Source organism: Festucalex cinctus, chromosome 1 (assembly GCF_051991245.1).
Source record: "Festucalex cinctus isolate MCC-2025b chromosome 1, RoL_Fcin_1.0, whole genome shotgun sequence".
Taxonomy (NCBI): domain Eukaryota; kingdom Metazoa; phylum Chordata; class Actinopteri; order Syngnathiformes; family Syngnathidae; genus Festucalex; species Festucalex cinctus.
In genome coordinates, this window is record NC_135411.1 from 22199400 (window position 1) to 22216262 (window position 16863).

General features: G+C 39.7%; 2 protein-coding genes across 5 annotated transcripts in view; both read left to right on the forward strand.

The window, feature by feature from the left end:
• LOC144020194 (tropomyosin alpha-4 chain-like) overlaps positions 1 to 13566 on the forward strand; it is a 17854-nt gene extending 4288 nt beyond the window's left edge. The window contains exons 2-9 of one of the 3 annotated variants that reach the window (XM_077523435.1): positions 1682 to 1807; positions 9423 to 9556; positions 10241 to 10358; positions 10453 to 10523; positions 10999 to 11074; positions 12505 to 12567; positions 12657 to 12726; positions 12871 to 12968. In XM_077523435.1, coding sequence (XP_077379561.1) covers positions 1682 to 1807; positions 9423 to 9556; positions 10241 to 10358; positions 10453 to 10523; positions 10999 to 11074; positions 12505 to 12567; positions 12657 to 12726; positions 12871 to 12953 — 741 coding nt within the window. In that variant the 3' untranslated portion in view covers positions 12954 to 12968. Of the gene's footprint in view, positions 1 to 1681; positions 1808 to 7542; positions 7898 to 9422; positions 9557 to 10240; positions 10359 to 10452; positions 10524 to 10998; positions 11075 to 12504; positions 12568 to 12656; positions 12727 to 12870; positions 12969 to 13241 lie in introns of those variants that run through there. The other 2 variants (XM_077523416.1, XM_077523426.1) reach the window with 2 other exon arrangements.
• A 1045-nt stretch (positions 13567 to 14611) lies between these two features.
• Positions 14612 to 16863, forward strand: part of LOC144020339 (ras-related protein Rab-8A-like) — a 316622-nt gene continuing 314370 nt past the window's right edge. For both annotated transcript variants that reach the window (XR_013283856.1, XM_077523715.1), the window contains exons 1-3: positions 14612 to 14797; positions 15193 to 15253; positions 15835 to 15895. Coding sequence is in view for 1 of the 2 variants with exons in the window: in XM_077523715.1 (XP_077379841.1) it covers positions 14674 to 14797; positions 15193 to 15253; positions 15835 to 15895 (246 nt within the window). In the remaining variant the exon portion in view is untranslated. The remainder of the gene's footprint in view (positions 14798 to 15192; positions 15254 to 15834; positions 15896 to 16863) is intronic.

Sequence of the window (16863 nt, forward strand, 5' to 3'; positions counted from 1 at the left end):
AGCTAAATAATTGCTAATATAAATGCCTCCCCATCTACAATTGAGTAAACAAAGCTACGCTATTCATTAATGTCCATTTTTGCCTTCCTCAAAACCCAAAAATCACAATTTGTAATATAACACTACTGTTGTTTCATAGTTTTTTTTTTTATTCAATGAATATTGTACCTGGCGGCACGGTAGTCGAGTGGTTAGCACGTCCGCTTCCCAGTTCTGAGGTCTCCGGTTCGAGTCCAGGCTCGGACCTTCCTGGGTGGAGTTTGCATGTTCTCCCCGTGCCCGCGTGGGTCTTCTCCGGGTACTCCGGTCTCCTCCCACATTCCAAAGACATGCATGGCAGGTTAATTGGGCGCTCCGAATTGTCCCTAGGTGTGCTTGTGAGTGTGGATGGTTGTTCGTCTCTGTGTGCCCTGCGATTGGTTGGCAACCAGTCCAGGGTGTCCCCCGCCTACTGCCCAGAGCCAGCTGAGATAGGCGCCAGCAGCCCCCGCGACCCTTGTGAGGAATAAGCGGTCAAGAAAATGGATGGATGGATGGATATTGTACCTCAACCATAATAGACACAACATGTTCCCAGCCATTACAATATTTCAGAATTTCAGATCCTGACATCCCCCACAACAAAAAAATAGCCTACATTGTAATTTTATTCTAAAAAAAAAAAAATACATTTCTCCCCTCATCTACAGTTGATAAATGCTACACTATAAAATTAATGTTCACTTCCACCTCCCTCAAAACCCCCCAAATCATAAATTGCACATTGTGTGACTATTGTTTTATTTTATTTGGAAAAATGAACGCCTCACCCCTAATTGACACAACTCACCACAATCACATAAATGCCCCCAGCCGATTTTATTCTGATCGTCAGGATCGGAGTCGGACGAAATATTTGCAAAATCGGTGATCGGCTGTATTGTCTTAATTTGCCAGATCGACCAATGACGTCGTTGATCAGCTCCTCAAAATAAGACATTGCATGTTATATTGAATGTTTATCAGGATTTCTTTGTTTGTTTGATTGTGTCGATTACACATGGTTTTTCGCTGTTCTTGGGCCGGGCCAGTCCGCAAATAGCGGCGGTCGACTGTTTAAGTAAAAGCAAATGTAAACGTTTTTGAATAGATATATTACTCCATCTTTTGATCGAACTCATGATTGGTTATCGTTTTCTTTTAAACTTGATCTCTGATCGACCCCCCAAAAAAATCCTGATTCTTGATTGCGTAAAGACTAATTATTATATTAGAGGATTTCAACTTTTGACATCATCCAACCCTAACCCTAACCCAACAAAATGTCATTTTATTCTTAAAATAAATAAACTAAAAAATAAATAAATAAATAAATATTAAAAAAAAAACGCCTTGCCCGTTTACAGCTGATGAAATAAATGCTACACTATTAACTGAACAATTTCCAATTCTGTTATTGACAAAGCATAAGAAATATAATTACTGGAAACTGGAAATTGTTTCATATTATAAAAAAGAAGAAAAAAAAAATCCCTATCTGCAATTGATCAAATACATGCCTGTTGTGGCTGTTGCAAGTGTACTTGTATTTGGTAGCAACTCTTTTCAACCTGTTCCTACCTCATAATGTGATGACAGACGATTCGCTCTGGTTTCTTTCTCGACTTAGCGATCCACAGTAACACTTGACTTGATGTTTCAGCTGGAGGACGACCTGCTGGCTCTGCAGAAGAAGCTGAAGGGAACAGAAGATGAGCTGGACAAATACTCGGAGGCCCTGAAGGAAGCTCAAGAGAAACTGGAGCTGTCGGAGAAGACAGCCACCGACGTGAGTTGGCCCGATGTGATGCCACTCGAGGCGCATTTTCCACATGAGGGAACACAACGCTGTGGTCGGCTTAACAAAGTATCCATAGGCACATTTCAGAGGGCCTTGAAGTAAAAGTATCGGATGTGAACGCAGGTGCTTGATTCGAAACAGAGCCTCTTTTCAATCATATTAGGTTGGTGCTTTTTTTTTTTTTTTTTTTTTTTAATGCTAACTTTTAAACTTATAAATTCCATTCAAGTTTATTGATCAGACTCAGGTCCATATGACAAACACACAGCACGTGTTATAAAAAGAAAGAAAAAGAAAAGGAAAAAAAGACAATTTATAACTCAACAAACAATAGATTGGTGTCAATATGTCCAGAAATGGGATCCATATCGTACAGGACTGAGCTAGTCTAGTAGTGTCACTTTAATGCTTAAGGAATCATAATGCTTCATACTTCATATAAAATAAAGGCAAACAACAAACAAAAACAAAAATTTTAAGAAGAATTTAGAGCACATGAGCAAAAGTGCAAAATAGGACAAAACACACTAAATAAATAGTAATTGAATTAAAACAGATACAATAATATAAAATGCATATGTAATATTGTATAAAAAGTCCACATGTCAGTTGCTAAGGCTTTGTGATATAAATTTAGAGTTGGGCGAATACCGATACCAGGTGTCCAATACCAGGCCTTATTTCAAGGTATCAATACTCACTATGAGCGGCCGATACCATTATCGACCGCCGTCTTGTGGCTATTTTATGATCGGGAAATAAAGGCATACATGTCTGACAGATGACCATTAAGATAAAAAAACAAAAAACAAATCCCATTAATTTCATACAATTTTAAGGGAAAATGGTTTTGTGGGGTCTTTTTTTTCTAAATCTGAAAAAAAAAAAATTTGTTTGTTTTTGTTTTTGTTTTGTTTTTTGTTGTTTTTTTGAGTGGGGCGAATATTATGTATCAAAATTACTGTGGTATCCGTGCTTGGTATTGGTGACTACTCTTGAGTTGAGTACTACCGATAGTATCAGTCTGAAAAAAAGTGGTATCAAACATTTCTATCATAAATAATATATATCAAGTGCCTCTGAAGTTTCGTTGGCTTTTCTCAACATTTTTTATTCTTATTTATTTATTTTTTTGCTTTCTGGCAGGAGCCTGAGGGTTGAGTGCTAAATGCTGACTGCTATATTGAACTGTTCATAATTCCCTCCACCTTGACTAAAGGCCCTATTCCATCTAAAGAAAAACAGCAGCAGAGCATGATGCTTCACTGTAGGTTTGGTCTTCTTTTGGTGATAAGCAGTGTCGTGTCTGTAGTAAACATTCCTTTTGAAATTTTCATTGCAGTTTTCATTGCACCATAATAAATCTTCCAAACACGTGGCAAAATGTGTTCCAAAGGTTTTGTTTGCTGCAAACACTGCTCGTTACCCAAAGAACACCAAACCTACATACCATACCTAATGATGGTGGTATAGTATGGCTGCTTTTCTTTAGCTGGAGCTGGGCCAAGGGAGAAAGAATTATGAACAGTTCAAAATTGTAGTCAATGAGTGCACAAAACATTGTGGCTTCAGCTAGAAAGTAAAAAGAAAACAATTGTTAGGAAAAGCCTACTAGAACAGGTGAAATCTAATTGGAATTAATCAGAGGCGTTTTAATTGCTGGCTGATGAGTGCTGGCGCCATTTAACATGAGTTTGAATGTGATTGGTTAATTCTGAACACAGCTGCATCTCCAATTATAAGAGGGTGTGTACACTTGTGCAACTACATAGTTTCAGTTGTTGTTTTTTTTGTTTTGTTTTTTAATACTTCCCCTCTGAAAAACTGTTGAACTGTGCAGGTCATGGGCTACAATAATGTTGGGGAAAACAATTATTTATATTATTTACATCGAATTTTTTCATATCTTAACTGTGGCAAAACTAAAATACAACACTAAATAATTATTGCAAATAAATAAATAAATAAAATTATGAGTTCAAATCCGCACTGTAAAAATTGTAATCAATTCTAAAAATAAAAGATAATATCTGTACAATAACAACAAAAATGTATTCTAAAATCAAATATTAAAAATACATACTAAATTGCGAAAAGGTAGTAAAAGAAAAAGCAGAATATAGACAAAATGAAATTTATGTTACATATTTTTTATTATTTTTTTATCTGGATTCTTTTTAACTTAATTTCTTTATTTTGTGGGCTTTTTTGGGGTGGCCAGCTCAACTGCTTCATGTGGTTTCACAACGTCTTACAAAAAGTATATAGTATGTGGTTGTAAATAAAACATGGATAAACACACGCACGCACGCGCGCACACAGACAAAACACTCTTGGTAAGATGACAGCGCCACAAACAAAAGAAACAAAACATTTTTTGTTTTCATTACATTAAAAAAGGACATCGATCAAGCGAAATCTTTTTGCTGTTTGCTGCATTATACAAACAAACAAACAAACAAACAAACAAACAAGAATGATTCTCTGTCATTTGTTGTGATTACACGGCAGCAGAAGTGCTCCTATTGGGAGTTCTTGGTGCTTTTTGTCTCAAGCGCAGACAAAAAGTGGGCCAGTCTGCAGTTGAACAGGAATGCTCGGAATGCGGGCTTAAGCAAACATACTGCACAGTCCAATGAAATCAACGTTTGGACCTTATTTGGAGCAGACATTACTTACTCATGCAACATTCTTACAGTATAACGAGAACATTGGATTCAATTTTGGGATGTTGGGTTTTTATGAGGTGTACTTTTGCACAATGCAAAAAATACTGTGATGTCACTTTCAGTCGCAAGTGGCACAATGTGGGCCCTCTGAAATATATAAAAAACAAAACAACAAAAACATCAACAACAACAAAGCAACACAATATTAATCAGAATGCTCTTTAGACAAGTGGGGCTATATAGAAGAACGTTTTATTGTAAAGACAATTTTTGACTTGACTTTACCTTCAACAACAACAAAAAACTGCACAAAATAATTCTTTAAGTCAAACATTGTACTTAAATAGAAATTTTAATAAATGAATTGTACTAAAGGGCGGCACGGTAGTCGAGTGGTTAGCACGTCTGCTTCCCAGTTCTGAGGTCTCCGGTTCGAGTCCAGGCTTGGACCTTCCTGGGTGGAGTTTGCATGTTCTCCCCGTGCCCGCGTGGGTCTTCTCCGGGTACTCCGGTCTCCTCCCACATTCCAAAGACATGCATGGTAGGTTAATTGGGCGCTCCGAATTGTCCCTAGGTGTGCGTGTGCGTGTGAGTGTGGATGGTTGTTTGTCTCTGTGTGCCCTGCGATTGGTTGGCAACCAGTCCAGGGTGTCCCCTGCCTACTGCCCAGACCCAGCTGAGATAGGCGCCAGCAGCCCCCGCGACCCTTGTGAGGAATAAGCGGTCAAGAAAATGGATGGATGGATGGAATTGTACTAAAAAGTTAAACACAACTGAATTACATTTGGTCAGTGGTTCACCTTGTGTACTGAAAGGTTTGGATCCCAAATGCAGACACAAATAAGATTTTCTCCATTTAGTCACATCGAGAGGCAGAAACTCTGTACACAGGACAGTTGGACAATAATCCGGGAAACCACACACAATTCTCAGACTGCACCCACAGACAGTGAATTGTAAATGACTAAAGAACGACATCACATAGGTCCCGACATCACCTAAAAGATTAAAGGTTGACATCACGAACATCACGTTTCGTAAACAGACACTTGTTACATCAGTACCTAAACAGACACATAACAGGTCATGAACTCTGGCGCGACTCTGGCGCATGCGACCCAGGCCATGACACACCTACCCCTAGAAGTAGCCTGTGTACCACAAGTGGTTCTACTACTTCTACGACTGGCAATTACAGTCCTAGATTAGAAGTGTAGAACTGTAGAACCAATGTGGGGGGAAAAAAACATAGTTTTGACTGAACTGTGTCATTCCAACAACTTGATATAGTTGTTCAAAATGATTGAAAAAGTCATTTGAGCGTATTGGTAAAATCTAGGCCAAATGCTAAAAACCATATCATTTTTCCCCATGATGCCACAGGGTATTTTCCCATAGTGCCATAGGGTAATGCCAGCATAGCACATGTGCATATTTCAATACCCCGTGGCAATACGGGGAAAAAAAATCTAAAGTTTTTAGCATTTAGCTTGCGTTGCGTAATTAGCGGTAAGAAAAATGGATGGATGGATGGATGGATGGATTTACTAATACGTTCAAACAACTTTGCAGTACGTCTGGGTGAATGACAGACCAGTTAAATCTGTTTACTCCACAATGGCAGTTTCACACTTGCGGACAAGCTAGATCAGGGGTGTCAAACTCATGTTAGCTCAGGAGCCGCATGGAGGAAAATATATTACCAAGTGGGCCGCATCGGTAAAATAACAGTATATAACTTAACTCATTCACTGCCAGCCCAGTTAAAATGGATTTTTGACGTCTATAGCCGTCAATGGCACTGAATGAATTAAAAACGATTGCCGTCAATTATACGCAGATTTTCGCTATTTGTGTGCCAGCCCTAAATTACAGAGCTCAACTGTAATCAACTGTAATCATATTGTTCCAAAAAATAATACAAATGCAAATCCTGGACGTGTTAAATCTACCTGTTTTGCATATATATATATATATATATATATATATATATATATATATATATATATATATTCCCAGAATGCATTGCGTGGCGCAGTTAATGACGTTATAGGGACGCTAATCCTTGTCATATCTATTTGTGTTACCAGTAATTCAATTTGTGTTGTATTTAACACGTTTGTTGGTCAATGCTTAAAAACAAAATTATAATAATTAAACAAAACGTAACTTTAAGTTGTGTGTAAAATAATGACATCCAGGACGATTCCCCCGTACAAGGACTGCTTGTGAAGTTACAAATTTTTTATATTTTGATTGTGGCCAACTGATTAATTAGTCTGAAATTACATTTTTTTTTTTTTAACTTTACAAAATCATCTCGCGGGCGGGACTAAACCCCATTGCGGGCCTGATCCGGCCCGCGGGCCTTACCTTTGACACCCCTGAGCGAGATGGATGTATGATGCTTTTTTTTTTTGCCTACAGTGTGATACAGACAGAACAGAGCCTCAAAGCTTCGCGACCATGTCAAGAACTCACAATGAAAAAGGGCGTAAGGACTTATTTCCTCATTCGGTCTGTGGCGGATGATGACAAATAAATGTGGGAATAAAGCAAAAATGAGGAAGGAAAAGGAGTGGGGGTGAGTGGGTGAAGGGCCGATGGGGTAATGCATAGCCGCCTAATGGCTGTGGGCCCAAATCAACTGACATTCCACAAAGCTGTGGAAGGTCAACAAGCCCACTTGAGTGAATGAGGATTAAGAGCGAGGACCCCCCCACTAACTCGACTTCCCTTCTCATTCGTCACCCAACTGAGACAACGTCACTCCTTTCCCATGTCATGAATCAGCTACTAAATCATATCAGACGCCCCTTTCCAAAAAAACACACCCCTTTAATCAGAACACAAAAATGCATTCGCCTTATAAGTCCACACTTGCCAAACTATTACACAGTCACGCAGAGGCGGACTTTGCTCACCTTTTTTGTTGCGCATGCTCACACTGACACACAAAGGAAAGAACTTCCTCCCCTTTTTGCGCCATGTGACGTCACCCGGACCCAAACTCTTCCCAGGATTGGATGAACTGGCCATAAATTTCCCTGCACAGCCTCCCTCCTCCCTCCCTCCTTTGCACATCTCCACACTTCCCGCAACGTCCCATATTTCCTGCCCGGGGAGGAGCAGAAAAAGCAGAAAGGAAAAAAAAAAAGTTTTCCGCAAGAAAAAAAAAAAAAAAAAAGTTTTTGTGTTAGGCATACCGGGCGCAAAACCTCCGCTTTTTGGGGAGCTTGAAAGTTCGTTCTTGCTGGTTTCTTCGCATTGTTGATCGGGGAATTCAAAGAGAATAATGGAAACTGTGAAAAAGAAAATTCAAGCCCTGCAGCAGCAAGTTGATGAGGCGGATGAACGCGCAATGGCCGTCCAAAGGGAGCTGGACACGGAGAGGGAGCTGCGCGAAAAAGTGAGCTTTTCACCGTTGAAATCCATCTTTTTCCTGTATTATTTTCACTATTCACGAAGCCTGGGCCTAAAACCCCCGCTGTAGCCTATGCCAGCGCTCCGAGATGATGCTTAACTGAAAATGAAGTTTTTACAGGAGAAGCCCCACCCTATAATTTGTTGAAACACTTTCATTTTTAATTGTAAACGTGTTCTGATCTGGAAGATGAAAGGGCAGAGGACCGTTTCCTGACTCGATTGGGGTGTGTTATGTAACTGAAAGTTGCACTCCGTTCCATTGGAATGTATTCATCAATAGAAAAAAAACTGATGGAAAACCATCGTATGCAATCAAAAGTATGTCAAATGTAACTTAAAGAGAGAAAAGCTCGTTTAGAAATTTCTTTGATGCTATTTGCGTTAAATTAGGGGGAATTTCAATTATGTATAGTTGAAGTTTTTTTTTTTTTTTTTTTTTTTTAATAATTACTAGAATGGATACTGGATATATAGGCTGCTGGATAAAATTTGTTATTTACTGTTGTATATTATTTTACTTCTTTATACTGTTTACATATATAGTTTTTATATTTTTATATTTGAATAAAATTATTTACTCTAGTTTAAAATTACATATTTAATTTATATTTTACATTTTTCCCAATAATTACTTTTTGAAACAGTTGTAAATTGATATAGATTTCTAAATGTTAAATAAAAACTTTTATTTTTCAAATTAAAACTAACATTGTGTATATTCATTTAATAATTTATTTGCTTATATTTTTCCATATTGTTATAAAATAATTTTAATTATTTTATTTGTTCAATTATTTTTTTAGTTAATTTAACAATATCATCTTTTCTAATTTTTATACTCTCTATTTTTATTTTAAATAAATATTTTTTTTAAAACACAATTATGTCCATTTATTTTATTTGTTTATTTATTTAGCGTTTGTTTTTATACTATTATGAACTTAAAATGGTGCCTAGTCAAATATCCAACATGGTACCTGAAAAATACTCTTAACTTCAATTAAGTCTTAAGGCTAACTTAATTAAATATTTTTGGAACTTATTGATGAGGATTCAACAGTAAACTTAAAAAAAAATAAAAAATACTTGTTGAGCCAAACATTCAAAATGAACACCCAGTCCTTAACAGGAAGTGGCCATCAGACTGTGTTATCGGCACCACAGGAAGCAGGCCCCGACAATGCACCATCCCTAAGATCCAGGGTAGGGTCAGGAAAAGGAGTGAGGGAGTGAGGAGGAGCTCGCGGGAACATGCATAGTGACGCCAGCTGTGCCTCCAGGGTTACATCACCGGCAGTCGCGTTTGTAGGCCATCTGCAGTAGGTCAAGCTGCAGGAATTACAAGTGATGTCACTCATTTGAATCAAACAAACAATCACCTGAGGAAGGAGGAGGGGGGGGATATTTAGGGCAGTGCTGGTGGTCCCTGCAATTTCCTTCTTCTCCGGACAAAGCCGTGTTTCCTGTTTTAAACTGTGACATCTCCCTCCCTCCCTGTGCCGCAACAGGCGGAAGGTGATGTGGCGTCCCTCAACCGTAGGATCCAGCTGGTGGAGGAGGAGCTGGACCGGGCCCAGGAGAGGTTGGCCACGGCCCTGCAGAAGCTGGAGGAGGCCGAGAAGGCGGCAGACGAGAGTGAGAGGTGATGGCCGGAGCGGGACTACGTTACCTCTAATGCCAAAGCACTACAAAAAAAAAACTTTGCATCACGTTTTTGTGTGGCAATGGAAATCTGTGCTTTATAAAATGGCTTTGCAGCACACCATAAGCTTGTTTCCTGTCAAAGTTTAGCTTTATTAGTTTTTCCATTGTAGCACAGCATAAGCTCATTTCCTGTTAGCATTCAGCTAGCAAGTTTAGCTTTGTTAGAATTTTGCACTTGCATCACACCATTAGCTCGTTTCCTGTTCGCATCTAGCTAACACGGACACACCTTCGCTAGCTTTTCTGTAGTAGCACAAGTGATCTCAGTTGCTAACCAAAACAGCAGCTCCTATTCATGCACATGATGAGACTATTGGATTTAACGTGTGGAGTCTTACCCCGTGTTGTATACAACATCCCTGCATAGTATTAGGGAGGAGCTAACATTAATTCTAACAATGATTAATGCTCCCTGTAGACTGTGACGTGGTCGCTCTGCAATGTTGTCTGTGTCCATGGTTTATGTTAGCAACGTCACTTACTTGTGCTACTGCATTTATTATTTATTATTGTGTAATAGTATTTTTTAATGGTTTAATTGAAAGCATTTTCAGTTCAATAGTAAGTATTATTATTATCAGAATATTCAATTAATTTGTTTTATGTTGGCCACCCTTTTCAGAGGCATGAAGGTGGTGGAGAACAGAGCTATGAAAGATGAGGAGAAGATGGAGATCCAGGAGCTGCAGCTCAAGGAGGCCAAACACATCGCAGAGGAGGCCGACCGCAAATACGAGGAGGTATGAAAGTAATCTGTATGCGTTGTTTGTCGCATGAAAGGTGTGTGCGCTGTGCTTCATGCGTTTGTCTGTGTGCCTATGTGTGTGTCAACAGGTGGCTCGTAAGATGGTGATCCTTGAGAGCGACCTCGAGAGATCTGAGGAGAGGGCGGAGGTTGCAGAAGTGTAAGGGATTTTGGATCATTGTTATATATTTGTTAGGGTAGCAAAAAAATAGTCAATTAATGGACAACAATGGTAATCGATTATCATATTTGGTTAATTTAAAATTCTAAATATTCAGATTTCTGTAGTCTTCCATGAAAGCAGACTGATTATCTGACTATCTTTGTGTTGAAATAAAACAAGTCATTTGGAAATAGCTGCTTTTACTTTGGAAAACACTGATCTGGATTTTTGGCTATTTTCTGACATGTTACAGACCAAACCAGTAACTGAATGACAATCAATTTATGGTGAAAGCATAAAATAATCTCATATAGAATAATAAACAGTTCAGTGGGTGTGTTATAATTTTTCATAACTTTAAAATGGCCCTTGGAGGACTTTTTTTAAAAGAAAATAATTCCCCACCACTGATTTTAAAACAGACTCAGCATGACACATCAGAACCAATCACGTTGTTGTCGCTGCCCCACAGGAAGTGTAGCGACCTGGAGGAAGAGCTGAAAAACGTCACCAACAACCTCAAGTCCCTTGAGGCCCAGTCTGACAAGGCAAGATTTTTTTTATTACAAAGCACAAAGGCTTTGATAAATTCACAGATGTCTCATTTGCAAATCAGGGAAAAGTATGTATTGAGGAATGCCTTCTATTTTGTCCCTCCTGACCGCCGTGTAGCAGTGCTGAAACAGCACGTAAAATTGTACGCACACACTTAAGAAAGCATACCAAAAAGACACGTAGCCCATTGTTCCGGGTGACACAATCCCCATGTATAAGAGGACATGGGACCCCGAAAACAGTCTCTCTGAACCTTCTTGTGCGCTTCACTTGCTTTTGTTTTGCAAACCGCTGCTGTTTCAGCACCACCACCTGGCGGTCGGTCGGTACTCGTAGAACCGTAGTTACATTCATAACTGTCATTAACATTGGTACAAATGGTACAGTCCTGTCCGTCTTGTCTTTACGCCATTCTCTACGAACCAGGAAGCCGAGCTAATGTATAGAATGACATACTAATGCGATTTTAACTTGAGTCAGAGGAATTTCTTTCTTTTGGCACAAAGGACACGGTCACCACATCACAAATCGGGAAGTAGCCCACTAGCTATTAGCTAACAGACAAGCAAACGCAAGTTTAACTTTATTCAGAGGATTTTTTCTTAATACATGATGGAAGCACTCCCCCGTCCCATAGCGCAAATGGTAGCTCCTTACGCTACTCTGCGTATATCAGGAAGTAGCTTGCAAGATGGCGCATGGACAGACAAGCATTTGAACTTCATTTAGAGGAATTTGTCTCTTTTTATTATTATTATTATTATTATTATTATTATTATTATTTTTTTTTTATTTTTTTTATTTTTTTTTTTTCAGAAGCCCCCAACCACCACCACTAGCCATAGTAGATGGTACTTATGCCATACTCCATGAACCAGGAAATAGAATGCTAACTAAAACATGTGGACAGACGAGCTAACGCAATTTTAACTTTACCTGGTGGAAGTATTTATTCCGTCCCAGAATCCAAAATGGTTCAGTCCCTTCATCTTAATTTTGTTAATTGTCATGTTATTTTACCACTCATTAAGATTTGCGCTATTGAATTAGCATCCTTGCTGCCTTGTTCTTGTCAGAGTGCATACTGCTGCAGGCAAACGCATCCCAGCTCGATCAACATGAAATTCAGCGGACATGTCTATCTTAACAGGACGCATATAAAAGTTCCAGGGATTCCTAGCTTATATTGAACAGGAAGTCAGCCATTTTGGTTTGAAGCAGCCATTTGAGGCTAATTCCCAGGCTGGTTCTTCCTTGAGTGAATTTGCCCAAATGAGCCCCAATTTGAAGCCACTCTCCAAGACAATTGAGCAAGGCTAACTTGCAAAGCATTTTTGCCCACGCCATCAAATGCTGGTGGAACATGGTGTCATTTTGAGAAATTGAGAAGCATTTTGTTTGACGTGTTTTCTTGACTTGGCAGTACTCTGAGAAAGAAGACAAATACGAGGAGGAGATCAAGGTCCTGAGTGACAGACTGAAGGAGGTCAGTGGATGGCTAAATTCTATTTTTTTTTCCATTAAGAAGTCCATTCTGCCTGTCTTAATGGGCCTTTCACTTATTTTTTCTTCAAGGCGGAAACCCGTGCGGAATTTGCAGAAAGGACAGTGTCCAAGCTGGAAAAGTCCATAGATGATTTGGAAGGTTTGTTTTATTCCAATATTTCTTCACGTGTCAGTTTTCCCTTATCTTGTTATTGTCCCTCTAAACCTGACCTGTCTTTTCCTCTTCCTACTTTTGGTTCACCTCTGGTCCTGCTTTCCTATCTGCCTGCCTTCTGAACTTCAGACGAACTGTACAATCAGAAGCTGAGTTACAAGGCCATCAGCGAGGAGCTGGACCATGCCCTCAATGATATGAACACCTTGTAAAAAAAAAAAAAAAAAAAAAAAAAAAAGCCTTCAGGCCACAGCTGCTGCTGTGTTTTCACTTTTGCTCTTTTCGTCTCTTGGCCTGTTAGTTGCAATGGTGGGGAAGCGCCTTTTCTCTCTATAGCGCTTGTTTTTCCTCTTAAAGCTCAATAAAGACACATTCTATTTTACACTGTCTCCTGTCTTTCAGATTTCCACAACACACAGTCATATTTGTTGGTGGATATTTTTTAATGTATGATCTTGTCATTTGCACTGTATATTTAACCTTATTCTCCCTCATTGCAGACAATCTATCGCATGCAAAAGAGGAAAACATAGGAATGCACCAAGTCCTGGACCAAACACTGCAAGAGCTCAATAGTTTGTAAAAATGCCACCAAGAAGAAGCAATTCTGATGAAGTTTAAAGAGAAAACATTCCCTCCATTGCATAACTTTCAGCCCAATAAGTACCACAACAATGATAGTAACACAGTTAGTCCTTTTTATATATTTATGGTTATTTGTCTTCCTCCCCATCCGCCCTTTTTATAATGGTTTTGGGTCCATATGATATTAAATTTGGGTGCTGACCGATTTTGTTGAATAAAACCTGACAAGGATGACAATCATGCTGTTGTTGTTTATTACTGAAGATTTGCCCTTGTGTGTAATATTCCTGCAGATATGCTGATAATTTTCAACATTTTTTTATATTTAACTTGGTTTATGATGCACAATGACTGAAGATGTTTTGAAACCAACACTTAATGGCACAAAGAGGTGATAAAAGTGCAGTACACACACTTTAGAGCACATGTGTCAAGATCCGGTCCTCGAGGGCCTGAGTCCTGTGTGTTTTTGATATTTCTCTACTCCAACTCAATTCAATGATCAGGATAATTATCAGGCTCCAGCAGAGCTTGCTTTTGAGCTTAAATATGAATCAGCTGTGTTGAATGTGGGAAACCTCAAAAACATGCAGGACTCAGCCCCTCGAGGACCGGACTTTGACACCACTGCTTTAGACTGAATATTCATTCAACTCATTCAAAAAAATTACAGTCTCTGAAATGTCATGGATTACTTGGTACAAGAAAAACTACTCACAATGTAGTTTTCCTTCTAATAGTTTCATCTAACATGTTTTTCAGATCAGACTGTTATTTTTATTGCCAAGGAAGAAGGTTCTGGTTTCTGGGCTGACACAAGACACAATGCATTTGTCTCAAATGAGTCACTAAGTCAACATCAAACTATTTTCCTAAACAAGGCCATGGTCATGGATGGGGAAACATCGCATTTCTTGCATCATCGTTCTTAATGCTCTGTGGCCCAGGTTCCGCCTAGTAAGGCCTCAGGATATATCAATCACTCAATCAAAATCTTATCAGTTGCCTTCACCTCTATTGCTTTGGCAACCAGAAAAACTGTTTGAGAGTATAAAGAGGGTTTGAGAATGTGTGGTGAGTGTCTTTGCAACGTTTTCAACATTGAATGAAGCCTGCACTCGCTAGTGTGTGTTTTTAGGTCATTCACATGAGCAAATTTTGACAATGTAAGGAGCCATAAGATATATATATATTGAACAGGTCCGGCCCGGCCCAAAAGAATTTACCCCTGAGTTGCAGATAGCCTCCAAGCCATACAGGTGTCGCTGTTGTTTATCTTGGCTACCATCGACGTCACGTATCAGCGCTTTTCCGGGCGCGCCACTTCCGCACTCAATATCAACAACTATGGCGAAGACATACGACTATTTGTTTAAACTGTTATTAATTGGGGACTCCGGGGTTGGAAAGACGTGTGTCCTGTTCAGATTCTCAGAAGACGCCTTCAATTCCACGTTCATATCGACAATAGGTACATAAGAAGCCGCTCTAAACGGGCATGTTTGAATAGTGCGCCCACCGGTTTGGTCTATTTGCTGGCGGGCTAATTACGCTAGAATAATTTTTGTGACATTGATGATTGGTGTGCCATATAAGGCTATTTCATAGTACCTTCATTAGAAAAAAAGCATTTCCTAGGGTTAGAATAGTATTTGTCACCTGTTAATGTTATAAAGCCACCGTGTGCGGTTTGCTACGTTTAGCTCTCGGCGCTAACACCAAATGTCAGACACGGAATACATTTCTCTCGTCTTATATTACTAATACGTGTGACATTTCGAAACTGTTATTACACTGGTCCGTGGCTGTCCCGCTAGCCAACGAGCTAGGTGTTAAGATTGACGTGTTGTACTATCGTCCCTGTAGGCATAGATTTCAAGATAAGGACAATAGAGCTCGAAGGCAAGAAGATCAAGTTGCAGATTTGGTAAGTTGAGTCTCGTGATACTTATGCTGCTTACTATTACGTCTTGAATAATCGGTGTCAGTTCCTGCCTTTGATAATGAATGTTTACAACAACCGAATTTAACTTTTCTCCCACTAAATACTATTACCGGTCCGGTCCAATTTTAATTTCGTCTAAATAGTTTTTTGCTAAATAATAATAATAAAATAATGATAATAATAATAATAATAATAATAATAATAATGTGTTTTTGTTCATCTATCTATGCCAGCGACATATAGTAAACTTTAGTTTCATGGACAAACATTCAATTACATGGTAGAAGGTACAATTAACCTGTGTGTGTGTTAACCTATTGACATTCATACAACACAATACTATTTTTGTGTTCAGCTGAACAGGCCAAGATTTCACACTAGGCAACTTTGTAAAAAGAGTCAGATGATGTTATTATTTCACTAACCAGTATATACTTTTTGTAATATTTGTGATTGCTGTGTTGTGGCATTTTTCAAATAGAAGTTATGCACCTTGGCTCAAGAAAAAAACAATGGCCGACAACACATTAGACCGTCCGTCCATTTTGCTGTTCTTTTCCCAGGGACACAGCCGGTCAGGAGCGCTTCCGAACAATCACGACAGCCTACTACAGAGGAGCCATGGTCAGTATGTGTTCAAGTGGGACATAACTCAACTCAACTCAACTCAACTCAACTCAACTCAACTCAACTCAAGTTTATTTATATAGTGCTTTCAAACAGCCTGAACTGTCACAAAGCGCTTTACAGAAACACACACACAAAAAAAACATAACATAAAACATTAACACCAATACAACACAATCACAACAAATCAACATTCTTCCATCCCTACATACGCTTTGATGTTTGAAGCAGTTTTGAGATGAAAGAGGACAGAATCAGTCTCCTTTCAGCAGTTGATCAGACGTGATCTCAGCATGCATAACGTCACACGTTTGCTTATGAGCTAGCTCATCAACAAGCAGTCGGTGTTCATGATGAGCACCATACACACAAAAAGAATGGTCCAATTTTCCAGTCCCATCCAAACTGCCTATCCTCCAAGCACCAAACCTTCATCCAGTCCACGACCTGCGTACACCACCACGCCCAGCGGCGACGTTCGCGTCTTCAGCTCCACCGCCATCCATCCTTGCTCACCAGCGTAGGCTGTCCTGTGGCGCCGAATTTTCCTCCGAGCAGAAGGGCTGTGAAAAATGCTGCCTGTTTCCTGGCGCAAAAAAAACCAAGCAACCCGCAGGTGCCCAGTGGGGCAGTCGGCTGGCACCGACACTCCCCTATCAGAAACCGCCGGTGCAGGCATGCGGCTGAATGAGCTCAACCGCCAGACACAGACACTGCCCCTCGAAGAATATCATGGCCATAACGCCGAGAACAGTCCAGTCCAAAAACGCCATCCATCCAGCTCACCAGCGCAGACTGTCCAGCAGCGCCAACTTCTCCTCCGTGCAGAAAGGGGCTGTGAAAAATGCTGCCTGTCTCCTGGCGCAAAAACAAAACAAAACCCACAAGCGACCCCAGGTGCCCGGTGGGGCAGTCGGATGGCCCAGACACTCCCCCAACAGAAACCGTGCTAGTCCATATGATGA